Source organism: Podarcis filfolensis, assembly GCF_964270895.1.
Source record: "Podarcis filfolensis genome assembly, chromosome: 2".
Classification (NCBI taxonomy): domain Eukaryota; kingdom Metazoa; phylum Chordata; class Lepidosauria; order Squamata; family Lacertidae; genus Podarcis; species Podarcis filfolensis.
Window position 1 is genome coordinate 43,368,117 of NC_139605.1, and position 25,461 is coordinate 43,393,577.

The window sequence follows — 25,461 nt, forward strand, 5'->3', positions numbered from 1 at the left end:
TGGAATAAGGGACTGTTCCTTCAAATAAGGGACACTTGACAGCTATGCAGCAAAGCACTATACAAATTTCATTAAATAAGTAAAACTATAAAGGCAGAAAATGTCATAAGAAACTGGCCCATCACATAAAATCCATCCAACTGAATACGGCTGTTGTTGCACGAGTAGGACTTGGGACAGGATCAGAAAGTGTGTCTGCAAAGGCTTTCAAGCCAGATTATTAAAACATTTAGAAAGAGGTGGTATCAGGGGGGCAATTTAAATTTACTCTTCCAGATGTGGTACCTCACTGGACCTAGGGGCACCACCTCAGAATTCATGTGCCAATATGTCAGCAACAATATTAGGCTTCACATTTCATCATTATAGATTAGGGAGAAGTGCTTAGCCCGGTTGTAGGATGCAGTTTTAATGCAGGGAATCTTTATATAAGAAATCTCCCTTTCCTATGAATTCTGAACTAAGAAAGTCATGTGAAAGCACTATGCTGTCAGAAACAGAACATTTGAATCTGCCCAAAGTCATAATTTGTTGATTGTTAATGACAGTAATTGAATAAATTACACAGTGAACGAAAGTGTTCCCATGAGCCTCTAACACTTACTCAAAATTATTTCTTTTTGGTTTACCATTGCTTCCAGAGAAAAATAATGAGTGTCTTGAGATTAGAGTATTACTAACATAGGGAGGTTTTCTTTCCACTATGGAATACAAAATGATTTTCTATGAAAATTATCTTAGTTTATTATTTTTTAAAATACTATAATTTTCAGTAAACTCAGTTTCCAACTCACTTCATCCAAGTACTGCTGAAATATATTATTCCGTTTGACCTGAAATTATCTTTAAAAGAGTCGGCTGGATCTCTGTCTTTCATCTGGGGAGAAAACTAGCCCTGTTAAATTAAATCTTTTCTTCATTTAACTGAAGCCTTTTTGAATATTGAAATAATAACAAAAGGCTGCCATCCTAAACACACTTACAAGTGAGCAGGACTCATTCAATTCAGTGGAATTTGTTTCAGAGTATGCTTGCTTAGGGTTGCATTGCAAATGCTTTTCAGAGTTCTCAGCTCTTTGAGAAAGGGAAGCCTAGTTTGGCACCAGGGCCTGGAAGGCTATGGCCCTTGCAAGGGCATTCTGGAGACCACAGGAAGTTCTGTATCTCCCCCTCTGAAAGAAGAGAGGCCTTATGTTGCCAGTGGAGAACCAACATCATTGGGCCCCTTCCTACCACCAAAGAAAACTCTGTGACTTGCCATCATTTGAGGGTGAAAGAAAGCATTTACATATACTTCAGGCATAAAGATATAATGGTATAGGGGAAATACTGTCCCACGAAAAAGCAAACACAAAGTAGACATTAACCCAGAGGTTATTGGGATATATTGAACATTATTTTGTGAGGAAATCCTATGCCTATGTCTCGGACAGCACAAAGATGCATGCCTTCGTATTATTCACAAGGACCCAAATCAAGAAAACATTGGGATTGGACTGTAAACGAAAACTCTAGGAAAGGACAGAGGAGTACAAAGAATGCCACTCCACCCACACATCTGTCCCGCCATCACAAGCTAAGAAGGGAAATGGTAGTTCATCTAACTTTGCTTTTCCTTCCTCATGCATCCACAGTGTGGAAAATATCACAATGATTGTATTGAATTAAAATACAGGCTGCAACCATTTTGGGCATGTAACAAAAAGGGCCAAAACAGGGCAGGGGCGGAATGAGATGTTCACAGGCTTTTTCAACGTTGTTCCAAACATGCGCGATTTCACTTAAATGCACGGTGCCTTGGAACATAATCCCTGTGTAAATTGGGAGTTGCCTGTATCCCCCCAATTCTCCTTTAAAGAAGGCCAGTCCACTTAACCTGTTCTCATTCCAGGGGTGGATTTAGGGCAGTGTGACCAGTTCCACTGTACTGGGTGCTGAGCCTAGGGAGTGCTGCAACTATGATGTAGTGAACAGAGCAGAACAGAAGGTAAGGGGGGGGCCCTGAATTTTGGCCTCACACAGGGGCACCATTGAAAGACCAAAACCCGCCCCTGCTCATTCCTAGGTTGGTATATTTAGGCATAAAGATGTAATGGCACAGTGGAAATTCTTCTTAGGACTGACTTTGCTGGAAACTCAAACAATTGACGCAGATGTTATTGGGTAACATTAGTCATTCTCTTGTGAAGATATCTTACGCCTGTGGGTAGAACTTCACAAAGCCGCATGTGTCCATATAGTTCCATTTAGCAATGAGGTCTACATATCCTAGAAATATGTACAAAACTTTAAAACTATGAATCTTCACTTGTTTAGTTGATTCTTGGTGGATGCAAATAAATGGTCACATAGGAGAACAAAGTAGTAATGTGTGGTTTGACAGCTGACAGCCATTAGCTTCAAACAGTGAGAGTGCATTCCAAGGACACTGGACCTTCAGAGTGTGGTCCCATTTTCGGATCCAAGTAATTTTCCCCTTAGATCAACATGAAATATTACATTCTGAAGCCACAATCCTCGAACTTGCCAGCTCTGGGGTTGTCCCCTCATGACCTCAGAAGTAGAACAACACAACAGAAAGTCGTCTAGTGACCTTCAGATTCCAATGCCACTCTCAAAAAGCTTTAAAAATGTAGTAGTTGTGCCATATGAAAATTTAGTATTCAGGCACATTTCTGATGTTCTCAACAGGAGAAATACAAAAAACACCGACAAGTCCTTCACTAGAATTAAGATAAATGACATGTTTTAAGGCTTGCCTCATCATTATTAATCAGCAGACTAGGGCTACATGCTAGCAACAAGACAGATTTGCCAGCATCAGAAAATTAACCATTACAAATATCCATATACAGGACAATCCTTGTTTTCAAAAAATGTTTTCATGCTGAATTTATATGCTTCCCATGTCAAATGTCTGGTTTCAAGATGCAACACTCAGTGCAACTTGGATTCATTTTTAGTTGCGGACAATGCCACAAACAATGAATTATCTCTTGAGGGAGGCCTTCTTGGCCCAGTGTCTTTGATAAGCAATACACACACATACACACAGGCTCTGTAATGTTTTTATTACAGCACTGCTATTTTTATGCAGTCTTAGGAACCTTATTCTTTGCTGCTTTTATTTGCAAGCAGCTCCAGGGGTCCTTAGTGCAGGGTATGAAGTATAGAATCATAGAATTGTAGAGCTGGAAGGCACCACAAGGATAATCTAGTCCAACTCTCTGCAGTGCAGGAATGTTTTGCCCAGTATGGAGCTCAAACCCACGACCCTGAGCTATCCCTTGTAAGATAGACACTGTGACAGACAAACATTTTTTTGTGATAATCTTTGGACTGAGATATGGCTGATGAAAATCCTGGCCTTTAGCACCTAATATTACCACCACCACTACTACTACTACTACGACAACGACTGTTATACTGACTATTATATTATTATACTGTTCACATAGATGGCTCACATTCTATTATATCTATTTTTTGAGATACATGCATCTCCAAATTTTATTATGCAGCTATCCAACCAAAAATGCAAATAAAAGTGTATTCTAGGGGGTAAGTGTGCAAGAAAAATTATTACTAAAAGTAACATTCAAAATTGTTATGCAGGAAAATTGATTGCAAAAATGCATATAACAGGCAAAAGTCTATACCAAAAGTATATTGGGAGAACTTTCATGTGGATGTAGTTGCTGAGTACTGTGTTCTAAGGTATGATAAAGTAGTCTGGGATGTGGAGAAAAACTAAGCAAACACAGAATCATAGAATTGTAGAGTTGGAAGGGACCCTGAGAGTCATCTAGTCCAACCTTGTGATGTAGTTGCCTAAGTTATTTAAAAGAGTATGTCCCTTATGACTGTAGCTCCTCTGTAGCTGAAAATACAGCTAAAACTAACAGAAAGAAGGTTGAAAAATGGATTTTTAATTCCTTTATGCTTGGTACAATTTGAGGCTACAGAGCCAGACTCCAGAAAAGTTACGCTGTACTTGGAAAATCTTTTATCATGCACACATATAAATAATATACAGTAAATTGTACATTTTATTTAGCAACGTTCACCCTTGGCTAGGAATACTGAAATTGATACAAATTCTTAACAATAAGCTGAGGAGGCTTTGATCAACAAACTTCATTAAAGGACTAACAGAAACTGCTCAATAAAGCTGACATTGTCAATTCAGAAGACACAAGGACTCAGCACTCTATCCAACTTTGAACTCTACATCCTGAAATCAGAAGAAAGGTTGGCTGTGTTCCCCAGGTTGTGAGGCACCTGCAATGGGACTAGCCATCTGTGATAAGAGCTTCAGTACAGTTTTAGAAACAATGTGGACACCTAGTTTGTTGATAGATTGCAAAGTTAGCCACTAGGAGAGCTGCAATTTATAACTAGCTAATAAGCTAATAAATCAGATGGAGATACAGTGATTTGAATATGGGATCAGACCCAGATCAACCATGTGATGCAACTAGTTGCTATTGTTGACACTTTTGACCAGCAGAGTCCTGGTGGCTAGGACCACACATAAGTCTCTTCCAATAAGCTAGAGTAACTCATATTTTTATAGATAGCCAACACATTTCCTGGTCTCCTTGACAACTTTATGAACATCAAACTTTAACCGTTATCCATTCTCCCAGGATTAGACTAGACTAATTGCAGCAGTTTGTAGCACAGATTTTGGTGTGAAGTTTAGAATTTCGCAACCAGTAAGAATTAAGTACTTACTTGAAACAATCATCGCAATCAATATTGCCTGTGGTCTCCTTGATTGTGCGTTCAGAAACAAAGGCTGGGTATTCAGTGTCACAAGGCTCTAGGGTTTGTTTCAATCTCTGAGCTAAAGCAAATAAAAGAGATTGATGGAATTTGGTAATAACTTCACTCAGAATCGTACAGTGTAAGATACTATATCAAACGCCTTACAGTGGATGAAAACGTTACTCTGCTTCTGCCACCCTGTGATTTATATAGGTAATGCATAAACTTTATTTTACAATTAACAAATCCATTTATGAAGAGGATGTTATTTTTCTAGGGGATGTTATTAAACTAGATATTCACGATTTGCCCTTAGCTAACCCAGGGTGCACAAACATTTCTGACACAAGCTAAACTGTGTGCATGAACAAATGTGACTTTAGTATCTAGTATACAAAACAACAGGGCTGAAGGTACTGGAAACACTCTCTGACCAACAAACCCCAGTTACCGGGCTTACGCTTGTTGCTGTGCTCATTCCGGCAGCATCACAGAGGCTGAGGAGAGCAGTGTGAACAGACTAGGTAAGGCTGAAGGCTGCATCACAGAGGTAGTTAACCTGCAGTCCGCAGACTGCATATGTCCCCCAAGGGGTTTTTGGTGGCCCCCAAGACCCAGTAAAATTTGTCAATTTTAAATTTGTTTTAAAAGTTATTAGTTTTTTTTCCTTTTTGCTGCTCCAATGGGTCCCCTAATATGATGCAAAAAATTTTGTAACCCCTCCCTAAAATGTGTATTTTCAAAAATAAAAATTGCATTTTTTGCATGCTTGCTTTGATATGCAGCTCCCAGACAGCTGGCCATGGATCAATATGTCCCTCTGCCCCAAAAAGGTTAGGCACCCCTGCCATATAACAGTATTTTTGTACAGTTTGCCAAGAGTGTCTAACCAATAGTATTTTATTATAATTGCTAGAGCACCTACAATTAGCTCTCATTTGAAAAACTCAATTGAAGGCAAAATCTTCTAAGTTGATGAACGTGTCCAAAATAAAAGTGAACTTGCAGGGGTCCCACACATTCTTTTCATGTATACTTGACAATGGATGTGAACACACATATACTCATTTCTTCCCAGTTAATCTCCATTCTTTATGGCCTATACCGGCTACCCATTAGTTGGTCTGGGAGTACCTGATGCCATAGGATTCTTGCAATTGTGAGCCCTGATTGGAGACTGGATATGTGACCAATAGGAGCCACCTAAGTCGCCATCAATTTTACAGATTAAAAGTGGATTGCAAGCATAATAAAGGAATAATTCCAGGAATATTTCTCACAACCACAACAAAAGGATAGGGCTACTTTGAGTGCACTGTTCAGGAAAACAGACCCAGTAGATTTAATTCTCAATAGAATAGACAGAGAGGAAGACAACTCACTGTCTAGCTCAGGGATAGGGGCTCAGTGCTCCCAGACTTGGTTGGGCTCCAACTCCCATCATTCACGGTGACAGGGACTGATAGGAGTTGGAGTCCAACATCATCTGGAAGGCCACAGGTTCCCCACCCCTGTTCTAGTTTCTGAACCTGCTCTCTTTAATGCCTGCTAACCACCTTCCATATCACTGCCAGCTCATCCACTTCTAAACTATAAACACAAGCTGCATTAAAATGATACCTTTCTAGTGATCAGGATGAGGGGGTACTTTCCAGTCTCCTGGTAATTAAAGAAAGGGATCAGGTGAAGTGTATAATTACATGCTCTGCTTCCAGCTATAATGTGAATGAATACCCCTCAGGCTCAGTATCTTTATCTAGTGAGGTAATGGCAAACCTTTGCCCTTGAGGAAGGAAGGTTGCAAGGTAATAACACTGTTACAGTGGTAACACACATTTATTTCTATTTGTTTTGAGGAAGAGAGTCACGGGCCGAAAGGACATTTCATTGGGTAGCGTAATGTATGCCATTGGTGGCGGCGGGGCAGGGGTCGCATAAGGACACTGTATGATTTCATCAGTACTGCCCCAATCCAGCAGACCAGAAGAGCATCAGAGGACTACATTCGGCTGCTGTGTGCTACCCACACATTCTCCTAGCAGACTGCCAATGCTGGAAATGCTAGCAAAATGACCAAGATCACAACCCAGATGGTCTGCTGCACCTTGCATTTCCCTGTAGGATCCCCTGGGTAGGAGGAGCTGCACCAGGAGCTGTGTCAGGGGTAGGGGGCAGATCCTTCCCCCTTTGTCTACTGTAATGTAGTGCTTTGCCCCAAAGACATGTTAGCCCCATTCAATCAGGTGGGAAAAACTTTAAAAAGTACCCTCAGGGATTACTAGAATAGGAGCTAAAACTATCCCTGGTCCAGGAGATTCATAGAATTGAGGAGCTGGAAGAGAGCCTGGGGATCATCTAGTCCAATGCATGAATATCAACTAAAGCATCTATGACAGATGGCCATCTAACCTCTAATTCCTCCACTTGGGGAGGGAATTAGGGGGCAGTGCTATTTTTCTAGAAAAAGAGGTGCCGGAGCTCACCATAAACACCTTCCTTGTTTTCTTAAGAGTAGCAATGGCGCCCGCATGAAAGGAACTGAGTTCCTGTGAGTCCCCCCCTGAGAAAAAGCCCAGCTTGGGCGCATGATTTCACTCAATTTCTCCGTTGGGAGAAGAAATTCTCCAACAGCTTTTCAGGCGTGGGGTCACCACAAACAATTTATTTGTTTTGTCTAAAGGTTTTTAGTTTTTTAAGTGGCAGCAGCAGCAATAGCTTTGGCAGTCTATCTACCATTTCACATTCCTGGACTTATTGTTGTTCTAGGGGGCAAATATTCAGGTTTTGCAAGGTGGGGGCAAATATTCAAGTTTTGCAAAGTGGCCTTTGTTGGGGCCCTGGGATGAGAGAAAGAAAAGTCTTTGCAATTTTATCAGCGGGGAAAAAACTTCTGGGAAATTTCTGCTCTGCTCTCAGAGAAGGGACAAATAAGGAGCTCTTCCCATGTTGCTCAGTTGGGAATACCGCTTCCAGCACTGGAATGGGAAGATCAGCAATTTGCACTGGTTTCCCTCTCTCTTTGCCCCCCACAACCCTCTGGAGAAGATTTAGGGGGTGTGCAGAAGCATTGCAAGAAGGAGGTGGACTGCTGAAAACTGCTTCCCTCTCCCTTCTGCAGACAAAACCGGACACTGAGATCCAGTGCCGAGGGCCTTCTGGCGGTTCCCCCATTGCGAGAAGTGAGGTTACAGGGAACCAGTCAGAGGGCCTTCTCGGTAGTGGCACTCACTCTGTGGAACACCCTCCCATCAGATGTCAAGGAAATAAGCAGCTAACCTATCTTCAAAAGACATCTGAAGGCAGCCCTGTTCAGGGAAGTTTTTAATATTTAATGCTGTACTGTTTTTAACACTTGATTGGGAGCCGCCCAGAGTGGCTCGGGAAACTCAGCCAGATGGGCAGGGTATAAATAATAAATTATTATTATTATTACTGTCCCTTGAGTCTAATGAATGAAATAACTACAATAAATCAACAGGTAAGAAAGCTACAAAGCTCACTGTGGCTACAATCCCATACACAGTTACCTGGGAACAGGTCCTACTGAACTCAATAGGATTTCCTTTTGAGTACCCATGCATAGGATTGTGCTGTAAGAGGAAAATGGTTTGCATTCTAGAGAATCATATTGGACCAAAGGAGGAAATAAGTTTTGCTCTACAATATTCTCTTTTGCCTTTGCTGCAAAATGAAAGTGTTATTTCCAAATGGTTAAACATTTTGCTTTATGCCCTGTAATCTCACTGCAGTTTTAAAGCAAGGCTGCCATCAGATAATGTAATGGGCTTTGGCTGCAGTCTTCAAACCACTTACCCTTAAGTAGTCTCCATCATCTTACTATGCTTGACCCACAGGTTTCAGGACTGTAGCCAATGCCTGTCATCAGAAGCCCGCATGTGCAATGGAAAATGTCCCTGTGCATGGCAGGCTTCCCTTCTCATAGCAGAAAACTGGAAGGGCCTGCACACATGGAGTTCCATGGATCTTTTGGAATGCTGCCTTGTGTTTATAAAAGCAAATAACATATTTGTTAATGTCGCCATGAATACAAAGTGTGCTTACCCTTTGTTGTTAGATCTGAATGCCACCAATTGCATAGATTAAATTCCACCAGAAACCTAAACCACAAAAGATCAAATATATCAAATGATTACATCTGGCATGTTCATACCATTAGCTGTCAGTAACAGGATTCCTTTCATTCTATTCAAAATAAAGATAAATGTAGCTTAAGATGAACTCTTTTCTAACTGTTGTTAATTTTAACCCAGTTGACTTGATCCTGCCACTCCAAATTCTGCTAAAATTGGTATTCCATTGTATAATCAAGAGATCCCACAGGTAAAACTTCTCATAGTTTCTAGTGTTTGGCAGTCTTCAGCTATCTTAATTTTCAGATAAGTTGCAGAGTTATTTTTCAGTACGGTCTATTTTGATTCTCTAATTAAAAATAATATGTAGATTGAACTTTCATTGCTACTGTATTAAAATTCCATTGCTATGGTACAAACCTTCATTAGTAAGGTAAAGGGACCCCTGACCATTAGGTCCAGTCGTGGCCGACTCTGGGGTTGTGGCGCTCATCTCGCTTTATTGGCCAAGGGAGCCGACGTACAGCTTCTGGGTCATGTGGCCAACATGACAAAGCCGCTTCTGGCGAACCAGAGCAGCGCAGGGAAACGCCGTTTACCTTCCCGCCGGAGCGGTACCTATTTATTTACTTGCACTTTGACATGCTTTCAAATTGCTAGGTTGTCAGGAGCAGGGACCGAGCAACGGGAGCTCACCCCATCATGGGGATTCGAACCGCCGACCTTCTGATTGGCAAGTTCTAGGCTCTGTGGTTTAACCCACAGCACCACCCGCGTCCCTTTACAAACCTTCATTGCTATGGTATAAAAGAAGAAATAATGACATTATTCCAATTCTAGCCTTCATTCTACGCTATGGTATGACACTGGCATCCTAGATGTTACTGGACTTCAACTCCCATCAGCCCCAACCAATATGATCTATGGTCAGGGATGATGGAATTTGTAGTCCAGCATCCATCCTTGCTATAAAAAACAATATGTTTTTGATCATAACTATGTAGGGTGCAGATTGCTTTGTTCAACTTGATCTTAGTGATCACCAAGTTTTGATTTTGAATTTTACAAAGATTTTCATTGGCAATTAGCAAACACACCCACACATTTTTTTTCTTTGCTCCTTTCAAGAAATTCAGCTTTAAAACTGCATGCTGGGAGTCTGCAAAACCAGGTCAATCATATATTCCTTGGTCTGCAGATGAGATTATAATAAAAATGTTAAAGGTGTTTTGTACAATCTTAGTGTGGTTGAACTGCTTAGGAGCACTGCCTACTCAAGCTTTCATCCATTTTAATTTTAAATATTATTAGATAATGACAATAATTTATTATAATGCAAGAAACACAGACAGAGCTTGCATAAGCTTCACGTGTGACAGCCTATGTGTTTGAATCCCTTATGAAACTGCAGAACAGAAGATCCTCTGAAAAAGGATACTTGGTTGGGAACAGCCCACCCAAGCAGCACTGGAAACAGCCAAATATTCATATTAGATTTAACTGCAACCACAATAATAAATTTAGTTTGCATGTTGGAAATGACTACATCACAAAAACAGGTTTTAAGCATGTTCTGAAATTATGCACAGGAGATTTGAAAATCGATGCAAATTGCTGTATACATGAAAAAACATGCAAGATGGAAAGGTACAAATAATCTTCAAATCTTAGTAAGTGTTACTTACAAGACAAGTTCAGTCACAATCCATTTTATTGCAGCAAAGAAAGCTTTATAAGGCTGGAGAGAAGCAATTTGTTTAATCAAAAGACTAGAATATATAATATTTAAGTGTACCAAGTGATGGATTTATGTAATATTTCAAGAACATATAGTCTTTTGGTGGTAAATACCACCCCTTCAAGATTTTGTGGTTCAGTTAGTTTTGTAATACATTTTTTAACAAATGAGGATCAATATAATCAGTGGCCCAGAAGGGAAATGAATAAAAGGGATATTTGATTTTTTTTTATTGTTCAGTGGCTACTATTTCCCAGGCTTGAGCAGATTCTGGGAAGTGCAAAGATCTGGAGGAAGGATGAGGAATCTACTAGTGGATACATTTTGTCAGAGGAAAAGACACCATCAGACATCTCCCAGTGATGACGTCTACCTGAAATGATTAACTCTGAAACCTAATGTACAGCAGTAAGTGAAATGAAAAAGTAGAAAACAAAACATTGTATATTTCTTTACCTTACTTTTTCCATTCTAAAAAGAATATGATGGATCATAAAACAGTGAAGTTAAGGATTTCTAATGAAGGTTAGTCTGAGGTAGAAAATAAAATTCTTTCCATTGCGACTTTTTTTCCTTTTTATTTTGCTTCTGAAGAAAAATCACCCAAAACTGAATAAAATACTTAAGTCTATTTCTCAGTTCTTTCAAAACATTCAATCATAAGCCCAAAAATATTCCATTTCATTGTATATAATAAACGGTGAAGGTTTGGTTTGCTTCCATCACTTTGTGTTTTCAAATTTAAGAAATGGTAGGTACAAAACTAAGCTTCCTTTTCTACAGAGCTTCATAATTTTACAGAATTCTACTCATATTCTGTTGACAATTTCAGCAACCATCACACTGAAGACTAATAAATAGGCAAGGATTCTATTGCAAGTGAATTAAAAATATTCATGCTATATAACTGCCATTTTGCGGTGAGATCTAGTTGTGCGGGTCGGCTTTCACGATGAAAATATGCTTGTGCAATGGGGCTACCAGTTTTTCTTTCCCCCCCCTCCAGTCCTCCCTGAACCCAAACAATCTGCTCCCCTTCCATTCATTAACCATACTCACAAATCTTGCAGAAAATCCTGAGGCTCAAAACACACTAGGCCTCTCTCTTTATAATTTTAATAAAGGTGCATCTGGAGGAAGAACCCTTTTTGTAGGTCTACAAGTTAGATGCTTAGAAAATGAATCTATTGTTCATTAATGGCTGAAGTGTTGTTGGTTTTAATGTTAAGCTGTGGGCTATTGAAATTCCCCTCATAATTTAAAATATAGCAAATGTTTATAGGCAATTTACAAACTCCAGAAAGCAGGTGTTCATAACAGACAAAGACAGCGACAAAGCTTTAGTGCTAGTCTGGGAGAAAATGCTACTGTAGAGTGTTCTGAAATGGCAAATGTGGATCACACTGGGTGGTATGCAACACTAGTCCTACTCAGAGTAGACCCATTGAAGTTAGGTTCATTATTTTCAGTGGGTCTACTCTGAGGAGGGCTAAGATGAATACAACCCATTTGCCTTGATTTATTCCAAACCATTTTTCTCGTGATATGGAATAGTGCTGAAAGGCAATCTGAGAAGACTTCTGAGAAGGCTTGTAACATAAAGATGACACACATATACTGCATTTTCTCTCTCTCTCTCTCAGCAACAATGCAGGGATGTTCATGTGAACTGTACTTACATCCAGTAAGCTATGGGCGCTGTCGCTACTTTCTTTGGTTGTTTTGCACATGGCTTGGTAGTCATAAAGAGTAATTCTAGAGAGAAGAATAGAAAAAAAGGCTTGAGTAGAAGAAAGAAAACACATCTGGGGAAAACCGGGTGAAATACAACAGGACTTGCCCACAAGGCAAGTAGAACAAATAAACATTTAAAAGGGAGCAATGGGGTTAGAAAGGATCATTAATACATATTCCAGATAAAGAAGAATAAAGGGCAAAGGGGAAGAAAATACTGTAAAGTCTGTAAGTATTCAATAAAGCTGTGAGATTTTTTTAAAATAGGTATAATTAGAAACACTACAGACACAGAAAACAAAATGGGGGGGAGACAAAGAAGGCAAGGAAATGGGTAGAATGCACTCCATGTAATGCTAAGACAGCTAACCCTTGGTCCAAAATTAAGGGCCAAAGCTCATTAAGATTCAGTTAGTTTCAAAGGGAAAGAGAAATGTGTGCTTAAATCTCTACCATTATAAATCAATGGGACTCAAAAGTGTTTAACTTTGGGTTTGTCACAGTCCTGTGGTTGAATTTTGGCTTTAGAAATCATTTCCAAAGCGAGGAGACTGAAATATTCTTGCACTTCCATTTTTTGTGGCCTCCTAAGGTGTAGGTGGTTGAGTTTCAGCCAGAGGAGTTTTCATTACTTCAGCCTAAAGTATATAGACAGTTCTACCAAATAAGCCATATTTACACTTATAAATGAGCCTTGATCAGCACAAGGTGGACTGGCACATGACTTCTGCAAAATACAGAGGAAGGTAGCAACCGAGTGATGAAGGAAAGTTTTCAACTATTTGTCCATTTCGTCTATTCATTTTACATTTCATAAAAGCGGTTCAAGCACAGACCTCGTCTGCGGTAGTTTTATGATGAAGTAAGAAGAGTGGTGGTTTGGAACATGGGAGAGTCAGATTTAAATGTCCATAAAGATTATACATTGAGGTGCTACATTTAAAAAATGGTTTGAAATGTGACTTTCTTCATACTTAAACATATTTTTTTTAAAAAAATAGGACCCACAATATGACAATATTTGCAGAACTATCTTCATGAAGCTCAATGCTGACTACATTCAGCTACAAGACCTACAGTTTTAGAATTGCCATTCTAACACAAGTAGTTTCTCTTCTTCCCCACAATATGTTGCAGAGGCTGAATATGTCACAGTGGACAATTTGCCACAGGTCTCTGTGACCTAGAGGGGAAAGAAAGAAATCCATTCCGAGTTGGATTAGCCCTTTGGCTAAGAACAGATGTATGAATGGAAATATGACACAATTTTCTTATAGAATGAACAAGTTTGTTTGGGGAGGTATGTGGAGCTGGATATCATACAAATGGTTCTGCTGTGCCTCTCAAACAAGTGAAAGAAACACAAAGTATGCCTTTTTTTAGCCAAAGGTGCTCAATGTACATTATAGAAGAAGCAGAAATGTACAATGGGTGAAGCGCTCCTTAGCCAACACTACCTGCTAGATCAGCAGAAATTGCGTTTAGAAAGGGGTATGTTAATACCTAAAACTGTAGAGTTGCAAGGGACCACAAGGGTCATCTAGTCCAACCCCCTGTAATGCAGGAATCTTTTGCCCAACAGGGGACTCGAACCCACAATCCTAAGGTTAAGAATCTCATGTTCTACCATCTGAACTACCTGCTACCTGTAACATTACATAACATTGGTAGGGATGGGTAGTACAGTAAAGGAAAGGCACTCACTACAGTTAAAGCAGTAGCTCCCAGTAGGTGGTCTATTGGCTAAGGAAAAACAGTGTTATGACCTTGGCTCTCTTCCCCTCTCCATTTCTCATTGCCAAAACTGGAACAGGATACCATATGGGACTTAAAAGTAACATAATTCATGGGTTACAGTTGAAGGCCCGGTGTCCAAATGATCATTATAGAAGAGGCTGTACTGAACATCTGTCCACATTAGAGCAGCAAATTGCAATAACATATTTAGAAACCTTTTCCCATGGTACGCAATACTGCTGTCTGACTTTCCTGTTCCTTATCCAATTGTTGTCTCTGGCACAATGCCCCTTGGCCTTTTCCAATCTCTCCATGTAATGCATCACAATATGAAGATATACGTGGCTTTACTGTTCTTCTATATGACTAACACATTAATATTATAGGGATATCTTTGTACAAGAATGTGATGGATCTTGTGTTGGTGCAAGTGGCCTTCTGGTTGTTGTTTTCTCTCTGGGCCAAAGGCAGATAAGAGAGTACGGCAATGTTTACTTTTGCTATCCTCTCAAAATCGTCTAATATGTTCATATACCTGAAGAAATGCCTCCACCCCCATCGGACACTAAGGTCGTCCTCTGAGGGTCTTCTGCTGGTTCCCTCATTGCAACAAGTTACGTTACAGGGAACCAGGCAGAGGGCCTTCTTGGTAGTGGCACCCTCCCTGTGGAATGCCCTCCCTTCAGATGCCAAGGAGATAAAGAATTACACAACTTTTAGAAGACATCTGTAGGCAGCCCTGTATTGGGAGGTTTTTAACACTCGGTGTTTTTATTATATTTTTAGATATGTCATAAACTGCCCAGAATGGCTGGGAAAACCCAGCCAGATGAGCAGGGTATAAACAATAAAATTTATTATTATTGTTATTATTATTATTATTATTATTATTATTATTATTATTATTATTATATTACAGAGCAGTTCAAAAAAGCTGGTGATGGGGAGATTCCATCACAGAGGAGCCACTACTTCCTAACTCCTGCTGGCTCACGGCAGCCAGGGAGAAAGGAGTGCCTGCACAAGAGTGGCCTTTTCCATTCCCAGTTCCCATTCAGTTCCCAATGAGACAGAAAACAGCCATAACAGCTCCAGAGCTGGCAGAAGATGCCAGGGGAAGATGCCAGGGTAAGAAGGGGACTTTGGATCCATTCCAAAGTGCCCCCTGATCCATTCCTGACACACCCCATTTGTGGACAACTTGTTCGTGGAGCACTCACCGTGGAAGATCAATAGCTCCAGAGCTCTCCACCACCATACCAGGGAAACCTCTGCCTGCGGATCTCCCTCTTCACCCACAGAACAGGGTGCCCACAGCATCCTGCAGCCCCTCAGCCACCCTCCCAGAGAGCATAGGATTGTTTATTACTTGTCCAGTGCAGTCTTGTACATATCTATTCTGGAGAGAGTCCGACTAGTTTACAGTCAGCTAAGTGGCTACAGACTGCAGCCTTAATTGCCTCTTTTATTATTGTTTGTTTAAAATTACATAGCAAATGACCCAGAGTAAATATTATGAAGGGGGTGGGGACATGTGCTTGTTTTCACCCCATTGTTTAAAAACTAATACACCTGAAACCCATTTCATAAGATCCCAAAAAGATCCTACTGGATCAGGCCAATGGCCCATCTTGTCCAGTGTCGTATTCTCACATTGGCCAACTAGATGCCTGTGGGAAGCCCACAAGTACTTGTAAACTAAAAGCTGCAACACCGGCTTCACTAGCCTGGTGCCCTCCAGATTTTGGTGGCATGGCTGTGCTGGTTGGGGCTGATGGGAGCTGAAGTCCAAAATTTATGGAGGGCGCCAAGTTGGGGAAGGCTGCTGCAGAAGAATAACTTCCAGATTATCACCCCTTCTTGTAATGATTGTGTATCTTTTGAGTATCTACATTTTACAGATAGCCGTTTCCTCTTTTGCTGATTATAGCTAAAGAACACACTAACTATCTGCTTTCCCTCTGAACTAAATTTAAATCCATAAAACTGGCCCAGCCCAAGCCTTGGGCTGCGCACCACTGCACTTAGCTTCTGTGCTTTATTTTAGCAACTGATAATAATATGTCTGAGTGTTTCTGACATCACTGTGCTAACTGCCTGCAACCTTGTCATTATCAATGACCATGGGATAGTTTCTCTGTGTATCAGGCAAAAAGTCAGGTAAAACACATTCATGAGAAACTTGTTCCTGGAAGTAATGCCATAGAACCTTTTTTAGCGACTTAACATACATCCTTTTAGAGCAAACACCTTGAGACAAAACCTACTCTTTTATAGACAATTTCCTGATGTAGTAAAAATCAAGGTTTGAACTCTGCAATGGATTACAAGGAGAAAAGAAAAGCTGTCTGAAGTCAATTTAACTTCAAAGGATTACCAGCAGCTCAGGTTATGCCAGCAAATTATAACAATGTTTGCCCTGGGATGCTCTGTAGGCATCTCACATTTCAATGCAAAGTGTTCAGTTACATTCTCAAAGAGATATTCATGTGACTTACATGAATGGAAGGTCTTTACTTTGAGGAAAGTATGATATTTACCCTTGGACAGTTATTCAAAATATTCAATACATTTGAAAAACTCAAACTGGCAGTACAAAAATTTATCAATATAACATTATGGTCCAATTCTAGAGAACTACTGTCCATTGATTTTTAGGTTAGCATCATGTCTGGAAGCATATTGTGCCACATCTTTCTCAGAAGAACGTAAAATGCCCCAATAAAAAATTGTCAGATCAAAGCGACTGCATGGAAAGGGAATTCTGTTCCTAGAAACAGGAAGAACATTTGGCTTCCACACCATATAAACCTCCTAAAATGCACGTGATTCAGTTTTAAGGATAGCAAGCCTACGTAGTCACTTCATGCCTTTAAAGATTCATTCCAATTTGCTCACAATACATGAAACATGGTGGTTTTATTTTGGAAGAATATATGCACTGTGTACATTTCACAAGAGGGAGAAACATTTGCTGTTCTTTTCCACCAGAGACTAGTTAGCATCTTGGCTTTATTGAAATGGAAAGAACTAACATTTGACAATATGTATACTTTACACTGTCCAGTTGAAACTCCTCCAATGTTTTATAAATGTTCACATTTACACCTGCCGTGGATTTTAGTAGTAATGGGTGAAATCACAGGCTTGGGTCCGTAAGTCTGACAGAATTCCACTCAGGAAATGCTCCTGCCCAGGGAAGAGGGGGGAGTCTATTTTCATCAGTTCCTCATACCCTCCCTTCTCAAAATCCTGAAAAATGAGAGTTGGAAGTACCTGTAGAACAGTGTGGGACATGGCACAAAGGGGGGAAACTACCACCCTCCTTCCAGAAGGATCCTCCACTAGATCTCAGCCCCTTCCATTCACGTAAGAGACACTCTGGATCCAACTCATGAGCATTATCACCAAGTGCTGCAGATGTGCTTTAAGTGGTGGATAGGTGTCATTGTGACCCATGAGTTTTCCCCTTCCAGATCTCAGGGGTTTGGGATTATGCATATGTTAAAATAGGCATGTGTGTATGGGGAGGGGGGTTACTCCCTTCCAGCTCTTCATTAGTCAATTAAAAAATGTTGAATGTAGAGTAGATGTAGTCATATCCATTTTCCACAGCAACTGGGAAAATAGTCCAGCTGGAAGCTTCCTGAAAAAACATGATTACAATGGCCAAAAAAAAAAACCCAAACCAATCAACAACAACAAACAAACCAAAACAAACCCTCTACTGATGTCTTCTAACTATCCATTTTGTAATGTATTAAGGCTTAGACATCTGCCTATATGGAAACCCAGACAACACATAGCACTATAAACTGGATGCAAACTCCAGCAGCAATACTGGTGCAGTAAATAAAAAGGAGAAAAAAAGAAAAATGCTCATAAGAAGAACATTTTGCATAAGCAACATGATTTGAGACTGGTCTTGTAATATGACAATTCTGTAACATTTTGATACAAACTAAGTTTATCTGAACACACCACTGCAACACTTTAAGCACCAGGGTGCCCATTAGTTATTATATTGTTAAGCTCTCTGAAAGGGGAGCTTTCAAAATGCATCCGTCCTAGGTGAAAATATTCCTCAATCCAAAATGTGTAGGAGATGGTTGTGGCTATTCAGTGTCACGCCGTATACATGCTCAGAGGCACTCCCAACTATCTAGACTTTGCAACTTCCAGCCTTAGGTGCCGTTCATTGCAACCAAGCCTGAAAAGAAGGGGAATCAGAGCCAAACCACAAGTACAAGCCTCCTGTGACATTTTGGCTGCTTCTATTTGACTAGGTTTCCCTGTATCCACAGTAATGTTTTTGTCGTTTAGTCGTGTCCGACTCTTTGTGACCCCATGGACCAGAGCACGCCAGGCACTCCTGTCTTCCATTGCCTCCCGCAGTTTGGTCAAACTCATGTTAGTAGCTTCGAGAACACTATCCAACCATCTCGTCCTCTGTCGTCCCCTTCTCCTTGTGCCCTCCATCTTTCCCAACACCAGGGTCTTTTCCAGGGAGTCTTCTCTTCTCATGAGGTGGCCAAAGTATTGGAGCCTCAGCTTCACGATCTCTCCTTCCAGTGAGAACCCAGGACTGATTTCCTTCAGAATGGATACGTTTGATCTTCTTGCAGTCCATGGGACTCTCAAGAGTCTCCTCCAGCACCATAATTCAAAAGTATCAATTCTTCGGCGATCAGCCTTCTTTATGGTCCAGCTCTCACGTCCACAATAATAGCCCCTGTTAATTGGAAGCCATGTGAGGCAAGCCGGTGATGTTGTTCATTCTCTCCACTACCGTGGGGCCTTTCTTTTTTGGGGAGGGGTGAGCAGCACAGGTGTGGGAAATGACCACATTGTGTACTTGACATCTCTCACATGGTTCCTGTTTAGAGCAGTTACTGCTGCAGCATGTGGAACTGCCAGCCAGGTTGTTGCAGTCATTTAGATGAATAGGCCCTAAGTGACTATTCATAGCTTTGACAAAGGAAGGGGGGACTGCAGAAAAGTCTATGTTGCAGCTGGGCTATTTTAAACACCTCTGCTGTTTGCCTGCTTTCTCCCAGTCTACAACAAAAATTATCTGCTTTGCAGAGAGGGAAGAGGCAGGTGGGTTACTTAGGAAAATTACCCTATTTGGGATTTATCTCCTTTTTAATTGCCAGCTCCTGTTGTTTAAATAACCACCTCATTTTCTTTGTGTGCTGTCTTCAGGATGGAACTTGGTTGTTCTCAGCGTATTAACTTTTCAATCAATGAGCCGTCTCAAATTAGATACCAAGGCTATAAAAGGGGCTACACCCACTTTAGCTTTAGTCAGTCCCTAACTTTCCCTAACTCAGTATAATGCTCTACAACATATTACATGACAAAAATATAAGCCATGTGTGCATGAAGGTCTGTTTGTTTGCTTTTTAAAAACGCTAACACATTAGTTATACATGAAAGGTAAAGGTAAAGGGACCCCTGACCATTAGGTCCAGTCGTGGCCGACTCTGGGGTTGCGGCGCTCATCTCGCTTTATTGGCCGAGGGAGCCGGCGTACAGCTTCCAGGTCATGTAGCCAGCATGACTAAGCTGCATTACTTGCAATAAAATATGGTTGTGGGATGGGATTAGCTTTTCAATATAACTTGGAACTGGATTTCTTAATTTCTGCAGGTATTTTATTTGTTAACTTTTAAAAACATTTCTGTTTCACCTGAACAAAGTCTATCTTGGTTTAGCAATGATTTGACAGTTGTTAGATATTACAGTTCAGGAATATCTGTGTGTAATACAAAGGCAAATTCCCCCTGAGTATACCTCTAAGGTCAGTAACTACTTACATCAGAAAGTTAGCTGATGTAAATAAATTGTCTAGCCTCACTGAAGAAACTTTTTTTAGGGAGCTTCCATGCCTCTCCCAACCACTGATCACTGATCAAAAACCCAATTCTTCCAGAGAATATGTATATGGATTTTTCTATGAATGGCCCGCAGAGCAGGAATAGTAGCAAGACAACTAAAGATGGAGGAGAAATGTATTCCGTTTGCATTTAAAGGAGCATCTACGTAATTCAAACGGTATGTGAACCAAAACACAGGTATTTTTCAAAATTTACACTTTACCATTTGTGATATATTCTGTCAACAGAATAATGTGTACAAAAAGGCAACAATTACAATATGGGCTATAGATATTGGTTACAACATAGAATTGTCTGCATGGGAAAAATTATGGGGGCAAACCATGAATTTCTCTGCCTTCTATCTTATTAAGGAAAACCTACAAAAGATGATGTCTTCACCCAGCAAATTAGTGAAAATGTACAAAAGGGGGTTTAATTTATGCTGGAAGGTAGAGGGAACCCTGATTCATATGTGGTGGGCGTGTAAGTACACTAGAGAGTATTGGGAAACGATTCACATGGAATTTAAAAAGATTGTAAAACTCACATTTCCCAAAAGACCAGAGGGAATAATAGGTGATGACATTCCAAAAAAGGCACTCAATATATTTTTATACACAACCGCTGCAGCTAGAATAGTATATGCGAAAAAACTGAAAGAAGAAGAGTTTTGGCAGAACAAATTGATAGAATACATATAATTAGTAACCATAACCGCAAAACTAAGGAATAAGGATGAGTTAAAGAGAAGAGAAGAGTGGAGGTGTTTCGGAGATTAACTTAAGGGTACAATATACAATTTAACGTACAAGTAGGAGTTAACATGTAAGCAGCAGATAACATCAAAAAAGAAGACTTGAGAAGATAATGCATGAAATATCAGGATATGCAGCAAATCAAGATTTCCACAGAATGCTATCGAGAGATGGACTGAGAAAAGAGTTCAGTGATTGATATTGTATGGTGTGTGTATAAAAACTGTCAAAATTTCATAAATAAAAGCTAAAAAATAAAAACAAACAATGTGTACAAAAATTCATATACTATTGGAAAGTGTGCTTAATCCATATATTAGCAAAGATATACTAATACAGAGTGTTCATATATTCATATATATGCATATATTAGCAAAGATATACTAATACAGAGTGTAATAAGTTCCATCAGCAGATGTATTTGCAAGGGTGGGGAAAGCCCAGAAAAGTGCACTGGGGGGGGGGGTCCATTCATTAGGCCAAAATGGAATGATTGTCTTAGTGTGAATTCCTTCTACTACGTTAGTGGAAAGATCCAGTCTGGATTTCTCAAAAAACAAGTCATGCCAGATGAACCTCATTTCTTTTTTACAAGCTGAGTGGATCAGGGGAATGCTGTGGGCATAGTGTATCTTGATTTCAGTAAGACTTTTGACAAAGTCCCCCATGATATTCTTGTGGAGAAGCTGGTAAAATGTGGGCTAAATGAGGTAACTGTTAAGCGGATTTATAGCTGGTTGACTGACTGAATCCAAAGAGTGTTCACTAATGGTAAGTCCTCATCATGGAAAAAAGTGACAAGTGTGGTGCATCAGGGTTCTATGATTGCAACAGCCACAGTTAATGATAACTCTTCCGGGGGTGTGGGTGGGTTGGTGGAAGAAATACCAACCCAGAGCACTGTGATGCCCACAGGGGAAAGAACCAGGCCCAATGTGATTGCATTTTCACATAAGCCGCCTCAGACAGAAAATCAGGATAGAAATAAAGGAAGCCATTACACAGAAACAAGCAAAATAATTTTTGAACTTGTCTTCCTATGTATTATCATTTTTGTTTGATGACTGCGAAAAGTAGTGGAGAGTAGACTTCTTACCTTTTAAAAGAACCCATTATGAGCAATTTGTTCATCACTGCACCCTCAACCTCACCAAAGAAGTTTCCAGTCTGCAAGAGAAAACATAACCGTGTCCGGAGATTTAAATAAATGCCAATCTATGCTGGCTGCAATGTACCATGGCAGCTCCTATGAAACCATTGGAGGAGTTTTGACAGCTACGTAATGAAGTTTTAAGGGGTACTTCTCTTTCATAAAAATTGAAAAAGGATTTAACTGTCAGGACACGTTACAGGGATTACAAAATAATCCCTTGAGCAGATGTGAGAGCTTACACAATAGACTGGGGTTCATTGCATAACATCTGATGTTGGAAATAAAATAAAAAATACACTCAAACACTAAAGCTTGTAAAGAAAATACTCTAATCTGAGCATAAACCCATGTGATTAAAAAGCTGCTCCATAAAGATATAAACAGGGTTTGAAAGGATTTCCTAAACAAATCATAAAAAAGTATTTTTTTGTAATTCCTATATGACCTGCTTAAACTGTTTGAAACTACATTTTATCAGACGTATAAATGTTTATATTCTGTTTCTGTATGAATAGCTTCATACTGGGGAGTGCTGCATTATGGTCTTGTTCACTAAATTAAAGAGGCCTGGGATAATGAAGATAAATCTTGGACAGGAAAACAACCGTTTGGGTTATAGGTTTTCTGGGCAATCCCAAAGAGACCCGTTATCTCCCAGGCAGGCCTCTTTCCTGACATACAGTTTCGAAAGCCCCATACATATGTACTGAAGTGTCATTTTGTAGCACAGAAACTTGTTCGTTAAAAACCCTTGAGTACGTTGCTTCATACAACCGCCCCACCCCCCATGAAATTCCTGCATGCATTCTATCTACTCCTTAAAGGAGTAATCCCAAAATTTCTGTGGGAAGAAAAGGGATGGTGTGGATTCCATGGGTTTTGTTTTAATGAAACCCTGATACCATGGCAAATGATAGACATGGCCTCAAATATGCACCTGGGAGTTTGTTGGCAAAGAAATTACAGGCTAAGCCAAAAACAGAAGCATTCCTCTGCTTAAAGAACAAGCATTGCCTTCTCTACCCGAAAGTATTTGGGTGTGTAAATCTTGCTAGGAGCAAGGAGATCATTTGTACTTTATTGCTTTAATACATCAGGTTCACTGGGGCCCTGCGAGCAATGAATATCAAGAGGCTAAGGGTGTCAGGCATCAAACAGGCCCCAACAACTACACTTTCCTCAGCTTCACAAAAATGACAACAACCTATATCATTTCACAAAAAGAAGGAAATCTGATTCTACAACTATGCATCAGTTGCAGTTCAGCTTTAAAGGTTAGCTTTCATCGCATAATAATAAGCTTTGAATAATTTGAAACAATAGTAGAATGATGCAACCAAGCATGTTTAATTTCTGTTGGTTTATATGGGGGGTGGGTATTTAAGCATGTATTGAGATCATGCAGGTTTAGCTGGATAATGTTTCTAGAATTTTCTGCTTAACTGAACTTAATTTGACCTTTCCATTGAAAATTCCATACTAAGAATTTTCTAGAAAACACAATGCGAGTGCTTCTCTGGTTACCCATAAATGAGGAGTTTTCACAATATCCATAGGATGAAAAATGGAAGAATCCTTGTTTATCTTAAAAGTTACTGTAATTTCAAATATTTTGTGTACCCAATAACCTTTGCCTCTGAGTTGCTAGGACCATTTCCAATGTCCTCACAGACCTCAAAAAACTATGATCAGATATTCAGATTGCATTTCTAGGATATCCAGGAGGGGAAATACACATCAAGACAGTGTAACTGTGGCCATTCAACAATTTGCTGTCCTCCTGGGTCCTGCACAACTCTAAGGAGATATCTGCCCAATCCTCCTCTGTTCTTTCACATACATTCTCTCTGGTTTGAGTAGTTAACTCAATCTGTTTTAACTTTGCTATGCCAGGGAGTGTATCATAAAGGGGAAATAGGTGGGGTTGCCATATGTCCTCTTTTTCTAGGACCTGTCCTCATTTCGATTAGTATGTAAAATGAGAGCTGTCATAGAGATCCATAGTGAAAAGCAGAAGTCAGCAAATATGTCCTTTTTTTTGCTCTTCAAAATATGGCAACCCTAGAAATAAGTGTAGCACTGATCAAGGAAGTCACAGTTAAGGACAAGGATTTTGGGACAGACTGATCACAAAGTACAAAACAACTTGTGGAATTCAGTGACTTGAGCTGTGATGGTGCCCATGGTCAAAAAAGAGGAAACACATCAACCAGAAAGGGCACTGATCTGCAGAAATTTGCACATGCTAATTTATGTGTATAGATACAAATTTAGAAATGATTACTATAATGTAAACAGAAATATAATACATCCCCACACAGTGGGGAAAACTATGACCAGGGACCTGTTGTTGGGCAATGGCAAGGCTCCAGCTCTCCCTTCTTACGGTTCTTTATCTTTAAACAGGACTTTGACCAAGCAGAAGACTGCTCTTTGTAAAGTAGGGCTCATGGTTCCCCTAGAAGGCCACTAGTTTAAGTGGCTTTAAAAGGAGATTAGACAAATTCATGGTGGATAAGTTGAAAAATAAATATCTCCCAAATATCTCAAAAGTGTTCCAAAAATATTCAACTATGCAATCATAGAGTTGTTATCAGTGGATGCTTTTCAATTTAAATATTAAAATTTGATATGTTCTGCAGACTTATGGTCATTGTTTTCATACACTGTTTGATCCAAATTAATTTAGGTCTACGAAGTTACTTCAGCATAGATATGTATTGCCAGAGGCTGCTATATTGGGCCACTGCTAATCCGTATTTTCTGAAGTCATGCATAACAAACCACATTCTACTTGTTCCTAATTCTTCCGGTATATTCATTAAATAACTTGATTTTCTATCCAAAGCCATGGGCAAACTTTAACACTCTATATTAACAGCCATAATTGTATTGCTCATACAGAATTGTTTTATCTTCAAAATGTTAGAACAAACCTTTCTAATTTTTTTTTGGGGGGGGAGACTTTCAGAGAAACCTCCCTCTCAAGGTAAAAATTCCTAAAGAGTGACAGACATGTCTGCAGAAAGGAGTTCTATAAATTTAAAATTTTATGAGCTTTAGAGCAGACCCACCCTGCTGTGAGGCAGAAATTATTTCAGACCCCCATAAAGATAGACTACATGCTTTTGGGCAGGGAGGTTGCATTTATTTTTTAATCTTATGCTACTTATTTCCTCAACACAGATCAGACAGAAAACCTAATTTGTATGAAACTGATTTTAAAAAGAGTTTTACACTTACCTGTGTGTAATCTTCTGAAACTAGTATAAATCCATTATTATCAATGAGGTAACAGTTAATATTCTGTAACATAACACAAGTTATGATCAAATGCTTGATTTCAAGAATTAAAGAAGTTCACTGATGAGCTATATAAAGGGGAAATGCTTTATTCATATGCATTGGTAAATGTTCACTGTGGAGATTCTGTCTTTATGTTTCTCATCCAAGCACATAATAGTGATGTTTTCCATCTCTCACAAAAGGCACACTCTGCGCAGGTCTGGAGGCCAAACAGCACTTCTCTGAGACTGCACAGTGGTGCAGTCAGTTAATATTAATCTCTAATATATACTTTACACAAGATTGTGGTGTGTTC

At 39.8% G+C, this 25,461-nt stretch overlaps 1 protein-coding gene across 2 annotated transcripts in view; it reads right to left on the reverse strand.

Moving 5' to 3' along the window:
• CACNA2D3 (calcium voltage-gated channel auxiliary subunit alpha2delta 3) overlaps window positions 1–25,461 on the reverse strand; it is a 488,574-nt gene that overhangs the window by 25,473 nt on the left and 437,640 nt on the right. For both annotated transcript variants that reach the window (XM_083602945.1, XM_083602944.1), the window contains 6 exons: window positions 25,104–25,166; window positions 21,804–21,874; window positions 12,279–12,354; window positions 10,547–10,599; window positions 8,833–8,888; window positions 4,738–4,849 (listed from right to left, as the gene is read on the reverse strand). In XM_083602945.1, coding sequence (XP_083459071.1) covers window positions 4,738–4,849; window positions 8,833–8,888; window positions 10,547–10,599; window positions 12,279–12,354; window positions 21,804–21,874; window positions 25,104–25,166 — 431 coding nt within the window. The remainder of the gene's footprint in view (window positions 1–4,737; window positions 4,850–8,832; window positions 8,889–10,546; window positions 10,600–12,278; window positions 12,355–21,803; window positions 21,875–25,103; window positions 25,167–25,461) is intronic.